The sequence below is a fragment of the Spinacia oleracea genome, chromosome 1 (genome assembly GCF_020520425.1).
Source record: "Spinacia oleracea cultivar Varoflay chromosome 1, BTI_SOV_V1, whole genome shotgun sequence".
NCBI classification, from domain to species: Eukaryota; Viridiplantae; Streptophyta; class Magnoliopsida; order Caryophyllales; family Amaranthaceae; genus Spinacia; species Spinacia oleracea.
Genome location: NC_079487.1, coordinates 8,983,009 through 8,992,815, shown reverse-complemented (window position 1 = coordinate 8,992,815; position 9,807 = coordinate 8,983,009). Strand labels below are relative to the sequence as shown.

The 9,807-nt window shown below is 35.5% G+C and overlaps 2 protein-coding genes across 2 annotated transcripts; both read right to left on the bottom strand.

Moving 5' to 3' along the window:
• LOC130465720 (uncharacterized) lies at nucleotides 1–5,345 on the bottom strand. Its single transcript, XM_056834581.1, has 3 exons — nucleotides 4,945–5,345; nucleotides 2,157–2,495; nucleotides 1–979 (listed from the first exon to the last, which is right to left on the bottom strand). The coding sequence occupies exons 2-3, from the start codon at nucleotides 2,484–2,486 to the stop codon at nucleotides 404–406; spliced, it is 906 nt and encodes a 301-aa protein (XP_056690559.1). The 5' UTR covers nucleotides 2,487–2,495; nucleotides 4,945–5,345; the 3' UTR covers nucleotides 1–403.
• On the bottom strand, nucleotides 2,633–3,932 carry LOC110800835 (protein ALP1-like). The gene is made up of 3 exons (XM_056831527.1): nucleotides 3,513–3,932; nucleotides 3,264–3,420; nucleotides 2,633–3,099 (listed from the first exon to the last, which is right to left on the bottom strand). Exons 1-3 carry the CDS (start codon nucleotides 3,930–3,932, stop codon nucleotides 2,633–2,635), a joined length of 1,044 nt encoding a protein of 347 aa, XP_056687505.1.
• Nucleotides 5,346–9,807: the final 4,462 nt, after the last annotated feature.

Sequence of the window (9,807 nt, the reverse complement as noted above, 5' to 3'; positions counted from 1 at the left end):
GGCCCGCCTGGATTTAGCACAATAGTTAAGGGGGTAATGATTAGGCTGCAACTGTTAAGGGAGTACTAATATTGGGGGAAACTTATACTGGGCATAAAAATTCCAAGGGTTTGGTATGAGGGTAATAAATAATGGGCTTAAAAAATAATGGGTTTGGTATGGGTGAAACAGTTGCTGTGTATACAATATTCCTGTATAACATAGTATTCCTGTGTTTAATCAGCTGCAAAAACTAAAAAAATATTCCTCTATATAACATTATATTAACCAAACACAATAATAAAAATAAAACATCACCAAATAAATTACTCAAATGTCAAAAAAGTCCAAGATGGCACAATGTCAAAGTCAAATTAATTACAAACTGAAAGTCTAAGATCAAAATTATCTCCCATACAAACCTCTAAGATTTTTCTAAAATCATTGATAGGAAATCATATTTCTCATCATCATCAGTCAAGTCCCGGAAAATCACAATCTCATCTTCAGTCATCTTAACACACAAAGAAAGAGCATTGACCCTTGAAATGCCGGGAACTTTCCCTAACTCTTCACGTAAACCAATCTTGACATTTTTGGGGCCTTCAAGAACACTTACCAACTTGTCAATCTGACTATTGCTATTCTCCAGCATCTTTCCCATCATTAATTCAAGATTTTTTTGAACAATTTGAATCTCTTTGTTGGTCGTTCGCAATTTCTTCTTAGTTGGTTGCTTAGATGAGCCCTCGTCTATACTCCTTTTACTAGTTCCAGACACTTCAGTAGATACTTCATTAGACACCTCGGTAGACACCTCGACTTCATTTGGCTTTATAGATGTAGCTTCTTGAGGGGTTTCTTGAACACTCTCTTGATCATCTCTATCAAATGGCAATGCAGACTTCAATCCAGTTGCTCTGTCCTTTGCAAAGATTTCTTCAAGATTGTCAAACAAAGGAAATGGTTTCCGGTACAAGCCTTTTGCTTCTTTGTGACTCTGTAAAAGAAAACATAGATTAACACCCAACAATATAACACTGTGAAAGACATATGAAATCATTTTAATAAGATATGAGGACTATTTAATCATTTTGTTTTGTGGCCAAGAGGCAAGAATCTGCTTATCACTTTGTAATCTCACAAAACAGGAAAAATATGACATCCTTTTGTAAATAAACTCACTGTTTGTTCAGTTGCTAATAAACCAATAAACTCAATTAGCAAAAATAAATACCATGAAAATAAAAATCAGTTAACATGGTGATCATTTTTTACAGCTACCTTATAATTTTTATCTCATATTGGACTTTTAGGAACAACTGATCATTAAAAAACCAATCTTTACCATCAAAATTCAATCTCACCACCTGAATTCACCAAGTCAGACATCCTACCCACCTCAATAGTATCCACCTTAATATCCTCTTCATAAACCGCAAACCAATACATAATCAGAATATTTAATTGCTTCCTTTAAACCAATACATAACCTTAAACTAATATGGAATCAATTAAATACTCTATGATATATTGAGCAAATTACTTAGGAACTTTCACACCTAAAACATGAAAAAAGCTATGAACTTTCTCAGATTCATACAACCAATACCAACAATATAATCATAAGAACATACCCAACAAAAATCATAAAGATACAGATTCATATAAACCAAAAGCTATGAACTTTTTCAGATTCAAACACTATAATCTGAGGTTAGATACTTGTCAGACTTATATAATAGTGAAGATTAGATAAGTGTTGGTTTTGAGTGAAAAGAGATTAGAATCCTAACCATGAAAACACTTGCATATAACAGCAAAATAGTGGCAACTACTACTCTTAATTTATTTATATAATTGATGATCCTTCTTGTAATAAGGGTAGGAATGATTGGCTATATTGTTTTTTGGTTAAAAGTAGTCAATGTTTAAAATTTTAAGGTTCCAGTTTTACTTGTATTATGATTGGCTATATTGTAGAAATCGAAATGCAGAATGCAGTCACAGTAGTAGAGTTGTTTACTACTGCATTGCTTCCATTTTAATTTAAAAGAGGATTGAAGAGTGAGCAGATTAACAAAAATGAGGACGAAGAGTGAGCAGATTAACAAAAAACAGAGGAAGAAGAGTGAGCAACAGAAGCAGACAGGATAGCGGACGAAGAGGAAAGTTACCTTAGCCCAATCATCAAACAAACTACGATCACCGGTCACCATCTTCAAATTATCATCCCAACCGAAACCACTACCTTTATGCTTGATTTCCAGTAATGCATTAAACCGTTTCTTCAAATAACTCAACCTTGAATCAATATTTGTAGCTCTTAATCTAGCTTCAGGCATCTTTTCACCAAATAGTTTCTCTAAATGAGTCAAATAACCACTTTTAAAGCCTCCTTCAGCTTTCCATTTCCCGTCTGTATTCATTTCAACTAGAAATTGGACCAACAAATCATCTTCTTCGCCAATCCATCTCCTTGGAGCATTCTTCTCATTTCCATTCATTTTAAAATACTACAAATGCCAAGAGAAAAATAATAATTAAACAACTAGAAAACAGACCCATATACAAATGAAAATAGACCCATGCACATGAAAACAAGCACAACAAACATACAAAAAAATAATGGAAAGAGAGGAAGTACCATACATTATACCCTAACCCTATGAAGCTGCCAATTGTCAAACATTTGGCGAGCAAGGTTATCTCTCCAAACAGTCCACGCATTAGACGTTTCAAGAATATTGATGTAATCATCATCATCATCGTCATCCATGAATTGTCTTCCAAAATCGGTATCCAATAAAGGTTCAAATGGATCAAATATCATTTCTCTACGAATAAGATTATGGAGAAGACAACATGCACTTATAATATCCGCATGCGTGTCAATACCATAAAAGCTACAATTTCTAAGTATTGCCCACCGCATCTTAAGCAACCCAAAACACCTCTCGATTACATTTCTAGCACCCGAGTGTTTCATGTTGAAATACTCCTCTGGAGTAGCTGGTTGGTAGCCCTCCCTCCATTCCTTAAGATGATACCTTTGACCCCTATATGGGGCAAGAAAGCCTTCCCCATTCGTATACCCAGCATCAACCAAATAATAATTTCCTATAAATATTGTCAAACGTTTAATAAAAGTCAACTATTTAAAGTCAGTTATTTTAAATGGAGCTTAAAAGTCAAACTACAAAGATAATATCTCACCACGGGGAACTTTAATTGGATGTCTTCTACTAATAGCATCACGAAGGATTCTACAATCGCGGCAGAACCTTCCCACCCAGGTAAAAAGTAAGTAAATTGCATATCAATGGAACAAGCAGCTAAAACATTTGTTGCTATATCCCCTTTCCTTGTTCTATATCTAGGTTTGTCAATATCTGGAACCCTCAATTTGATGTATGTTCCATCTAAAGCCCCTATGCAGTTCTACAAGCAATCCGAAAAAAATAAAACAAAAAATTAGCTAATGGAAGAAAAATATTACCTAAATAGAAACCTAACTAAAAACATTTATCTACCTTAAACCACTTCCATCTCTCATCCGTGCAATCATCCTGGATAGGCTCTGGAGTCTTTATTAAGATTTTGTGCAATCTCAAAACACATCTCAACACTTTACGAAAGTTTCTGGTAATAGTTTCTTTTGACCTTCTTAAACGTCTTACGATCAACCTTTGTTTTAAATCATGACCTAATATATTCAAAAAAATTGCAACTCTCTCTTCCACAAACATATTTCTTGATTCTTTTAAGCCACCATGGTCGCGAAGCAACCGACATAATGTGTGAAATGTATGGTTGTCCATTCTAAGTTGGTCAAAACAACTAAGTTCATCTCGAAGAAACTCCTTTACATTCTTTACTCCTCGAACAAGGGTTCTTTTAGCAGAATGCACATTTTTTTTACGTGGTATTTTCATTGATTCAAGTATAGACATAATGTAAAAATAAAATACCATCATCATCACATCCCTTAACCTAATAAAGTGAATAAGTAAAACAATGGCATTTTGACGTTTTGATAGTGGCATTCGAGCCATGGCTGCATAAAAGAAGAATGACATACCAAAATAAAATCAGTTGCACAATTTCACAAAATAAAATCTGTTGCATCAAAATAAAAAGTTCACATATAAGGGTCTGGGAAGAAGTAAATGCTAAAACCCAATCAAGTAATCAACACTAGGATTGTCAGCCAAAACAAAAGTCAAGTAATGAAGAAGAACAAAGTTACTGGTTATGAAAGTGAACTAAAACACATCAAACATAAATTCTATCCACATCAAAATAAGCAACTGTCCACCTCTGCTCTCTAGCTTTCCGAAATTCTAACAAACACAAGTCATGCAAACGGAAAGGAGGTCAAACAATTGCATAAAACATACTACTATTCATTATTATATTAATACCATTCATATAAATATATTTTAGCTGTGATATTTGGTTAGCTATTTAATCCTGGTTTTTCTTCATGTAATATATATTATTATGTTGTGCATAAATGTGTTTTCATTCTTTTTTCCAACAGTAAAATATCCATGGTGGCAGTAGATCTCATAATTCAGTGGTCAGAGAAAAAGAAACATTTTAACATTCCCCTCAAAACAACAAACAACTGCAGGATTAAGGCATTGTTGATTTTACAGTAAAATCCATGGCTACTCTGTCCGTACACACCTGGGATGCAAATTTTAATCAAAATGAGCAAGAGAAATTGAAGATTTTTATTTTGAAACATTGCAATCAAGGGATTTTCACAAGTAATCACAACAAATACACAACCCCAAATCATCACAAATTAACATAAACTATCCAAAATAGAGTTCGTAGATCTGCAATAAACTGACCCAAAACCCTAGAAATTAAAATTAAAATAATCACAAATTAACGAAAATAATCACAAGTTAACTAAAGTAACGTAATTGCAAATTAACGAAAATAATCACATACTAGATTAGTAGATCTGCAACTTTGGATCACCAAATTCGTAGATCAGCAAATTAAGAAATCGAGTCGCTGCTGATGAAGATGACAACAACGGTAGAGGAGATGGCGACGCCGGCAAGAGATCGAGGGACGGCAGTAAGAGAGAGAGAGCGTGACGGCGGCGAGAGAGCGTGACGGCGGCGAGAGAGGTTGGTGGTGGAGGAATGGTTGAGATTGGAGAGAGAATTTATGAGAGAGAAAGTAAAGAGTTGAGGGAGAATTGATGAGTGACGGCTGCAAAAGTGAAGGGTGAACATTTACAGCCCTAATTGTTACACTGGGGGGGTCTAGGGTAACGTTTTACCCTCAAATGGAGGGTGAAAATTTCGGGCCTAAAATTTACCCTATTTCCAGGCATTTGGTTTTGGCCCACAATAATCACTCCCTTAATTTTTCTGGCCCATTACTCTTGATCCAGGCGGGCCCTCAAGGTATATACGTTCCAAGAGTTTTGAAGCTCTTTTGGGTTACACTTTACGTTAATTAGTATATTATATTCAAGGCGACTCAAGACTCTACTCAAGACACAACATACAAACAATTAAACAATTAAATAATGACACTTCATTTTTAATTCTTTAGGACTTGTGATCAAACATAGACTCAAGTGAAATTACTCCCATTGTTCCTTCTCAAAAACACAGTTTGAGATAACCCGACATTGCCTATTAACATGCGGGGTGTGCCCTTAGCATGAATTGTCCTTAATTCAATTCACATCGACTCTCTAACATATTCTACCCCTTGGTAGAATATATATTGCTCTCCGGCAATATTCGACTGGCTCAATATATATGCTAGACATCTTGTACTATAACATAATAATAATAAAAACTTGCATGCGCACTACTCATACATGCAAACCAACTTGAACAACATGCTTGACATAATTCAACGATTATAAAAGTCTATAACATGATAGTTCAATAGAATCTATAAAGCATAATTCAATTCGTAACATGCTGGTTCACATAGATTCAATAATAATAATAATAATAATAATAACATGCTTGTTCTCAATATCAAACATGAATTCACAATAACATATTCATTCCCAATCATCAAACATGAATTCATAATAACATACATGTTCACATGATTCGCATTCAATACACTTCACAAAGTCCTCAAGGGATGGGTGGTCACCCTAGTCTTGTACGTACCTGGAATACCTAAGTACAGGGGTCACTGTACGAATCACGACTCACTAGAAATAACTCCTATAAACACAAAAAGTGAACTAAATTATTATCCATGTTTACTAAATTTCCAGCAACTATCTAAGATTCTAAAACTCTTAGTTTAATTAGAAATCAATCATTAATCGTTAATTCAATAGTCTCAAATAGTCAACTCAAGTCGTCCTAACATAAAAACATTGACCTTTTAGCTTTAAAACCATTAAAAACCAACTTTTTAAATCTTATAAACAATATGAAAATTTAATTTGATTCCCATAATTTAAATTGTCATTAAATTACGTGAATCAATCGCTTAATCAATTGGAATTAAAACCCTAATAATAGTTTATCATAAAAACATGTTTTGACTTCAAAAATCGACACTTTATGAACTTATTAAATCTGAAAATAATAATTTCAATCATCAAAACCAATCTCTTTAATTTAAATACAACAATAAACCAATACGGTGTTTATAACCGTTCTAATCAATTTAAATAACCCAAATAATTAAATAATCATAACAATTAAAATAATTTAAAACTAAAATTAATGTTTTTGGAAATATAATTTGATTATCCCAAATCAACAACACACACACACACAAAAATTAATTGTGTTGTGTGTGTGTGCATCGAGCAAACAGCGCAACAACAACGACAACACACAACGCAGCACGCACCGCGCACACAACGCGCGCAAAAGGGCGACGAGGGACGAGGCTGCGGGGCGGGGCGAGGCACACACGCGACACACACAGCAGCAGGGCTGCGCTGCAGGACGATGCAAGGAGAGGGCAGCAAGGGGCGCAAGCACGCAGGCACTCATGTACTACGCTGCGGCTGCGAGGCTGGGCGGGCTGGCGCATACGGGGCTGGCACGACGTGTGCCTGAAGGAAATAATGCCCTTGGTCCAAGTATGCATTCTATGTTAAGTCTAATAAATACGGTTCAGTATTAATTAACAAGTTAATAATTCAGTGAGATCAAGTGAGCTGAATGCCTAGCTAGAGGCCGCTTCAGTTCAAGTGGAATTAATGATATTAATCCACAGCTTACTCTTGACTGAACCCGTAGGGTCACACAAATAGTACGTAAACGGATCAAGTATGTAATGGCATTAAATACTCTATCTATGGATATTCGGAATCGACGGATCTTGGTTTCAGTGGGAGCTGAGATCGTCACAAGCAAGAAATGAATACTCCGGAAACGATGATATTGCCGGAAACGGAAATATGGATCGTATCGGAAATATAAATATTATCCAAGTCGTAGATGTTGCCGGAAACGGAAACATGGTACGTATCGGAAAATATCATCGGAAATGGAAATATTGCCGGAAACGGAAATATTGTCAGAATCGGAAATATTATCGGAATCGGAAAATAATTCCGGAAACGGAAATATTAAATATTTGTTCGAAACGGAAATTAATTCCGGAATCGGAAATATTAAATATTGTTCGTATCGGAAATGAATTCCGGAATCAGGAATTTAATCGGAAGCGTATCGTACGAATTAGCATCGGACGAGGCCCACTAGACGAAGGCCCATCACGAAGCCAGGCCATCGCCCAGCGAGCCACACGCACCAACGCACGCCTCGACCAGGCCCAGCGCAAGGCCAGGCCCAGCCAAGGGCGCGCGCGCGCGAGAGCACAGCAGCGTGGGCCAAGCGTTGTGCGCCTGGCGTGGGCCGCAAGGCTTGCGCGGGTGCACGACTCGTGCAACGCTTGTGCGGGAATCCTAATCCTATTGGAATTCGTGCAAAGATTAAATCCTAATCCTAATAGATTGATTTTGTTACTTAGAGTCCTAATAAGATTCTAACTAGCAAATCCACATCCTACTAGGATTCCAATTCCCTTTCCAAACCTCTATAAATAAGGGCCTAGGGTCACAATTTATGGGCACGGTTGAAGTATTCAAAGGGTAAGTTTTTGAAAGAAAAATCAGCCATACACTTGCAAACACATAGCCGAAAATTCCTAAGCACCTTAAGGGCGATTCTAGTTGGTCTAACTTGAGGCGGATCCGGACGTACTGTGGACTATCTACGGAGGGACGACATTTGGAGTCCTAAAGACTTGTTCTTATTCGGTTCGGGCGCAGCTAGGGAAGGCACGCTACAACATGTATGCATCTATTCTATGCTAAATGATTATGTGTAAATAATATGCTTTCCTGGCTTTATGGTTTTTCCGCATGATTTATGTATTGTCATATGTATCATAACCTAACAGTGGTATCACGAGCCTCTTATTATTTTCATAATCTAAATTGCATAAACATGGTTAAATTATACAAATTTGCAAGGAATTAAAAGGGGTGATTAATTTTCGTAATTGTTAATTAATTGCAAATTGCGTTTAATTAATTATATGTACGCAGTTTTTTCGGCAGAATGTTCGTTACTCAACCAAATCGAGTGATTTTTGGGCTGCAAGCAAGGGATCGGACGAAGGAGAGGAGGGGGTGCCGCAAGGAGAGAGAAAAAGAGGAGAGAGAGGGAGTGCTGAAATTTTTGTGAGGGTTTAATGAGAGGGTCTATTTATAGTTTTTCTCTCCCATGTGGGCTAGGTTATGGTAGTTTGAGTTGGGCTTATTACCGGGCTCAATTAAGTTTACTCCTTGCAAGCTTTGTTGGGTTTGATCATGGCAAAACAACTGGGCTTTAATTAAATTAAATTCGTTTTCGAAATACGACCCAACAAATCCCGATTAAATAAACTCGTTGAATCTATTTAATAAAAATACGGTTTTCGTAATTAATTAATAATTAAATTTATTAAACATAAAATGCATTTAATTCTCATTAAATGGAATTAATTTATAAAAATACTTTATAAATACAACGAAATGCTTTATAAATATATTAAAGTATATTTATAATTATAGAAAAATACGAGGTATTATAGAAATAGTGTAAGAAAAGGTGGAAAAGGTAAGAGATATGTAATAAATTAATGTGTGATGGTGGGTGAAGTATGAAAGATGATGGAAAAGATATAATTATATGAGGAAAATGGGTAATTAAGATGGTAAAAAATAATTGCCAGTAATAGAATAAATTAGAAGTGGATACATAAAAAAAAAACATATTTTTTGGAAAGTGGATACATAAAAAAAACGGAGGGAGTACTAAAAGAGAAAATATCTTCCAATTACGGTGCGACGGTTGATAGTGTCAAAGTAACCAGTTCTTAAACAAGTAATCTTAAATCACCCAGGTATTGAGGATTAATGTCTAATAATTTTAATGAATTTTACTTATGACAGATTTTCATCTCTTACAGTAAGGTTTCATAGGTCCGTCCGATACTAGTCTTCCCAAAGTAAGTATCTATACAAATGATTGCGACATTTCCATGTCCACATAGTTCAAGAAACATAACTACTAGTCATCTTGCATTCTAGTCGTTTAGCGTTTTCTATGCGTCCATCTTTATAGAAAACTACAACCAGGGACCATTTTCAACTTTTGACATTCAAGTTCACTTGATAGACATTTCTTAGTCACAGGACTGGTCCTGACAGTCTATCTTGAATATATCGTCAATTTGAAGGGACTCATCATTTAATACTAAACCAAGATTAAATGGAATATGAAAAATACATTTCATATATGATAAATGTTCAACCCC

Coding starts and splice junctions, on each gene's coding strand:
- LOC130465720 (XM_056834581.1), bottom strand. CDS start 2,486: ATGAATGGAAATGAGAAGAATGCTCCAAGGAGATGGATTGGCGAAGAA. Junction 980..2,156: donor TGTTTGATGATTGGGCTAAG/GTAACTTTCCTC, acceptor TTTCTTTTACAG/AGTCACAAAGAAGCAAAAGG.
- LOC110800835 (XM_056831527.1), bottom strand. CDS start 3,932: ATGTCTATACTTGAATCAATGAAAATACCACGTAAAAAAAATGTGCAT. Junction 3,421..3,512: donor AGAGATGGAAGTGGTTTAAG/GTAGATAAATGT, acceptor GATTGCTTGTAG/AACTGCATAGGGGCTTTAGA. Junction 3,100..3,263: donor CTTTTTACCTGGGTGGGAAG/GTTCTGCCGCGA, acceptor CAATATTTATAG/GAAATTATTATTTGGTTGAT.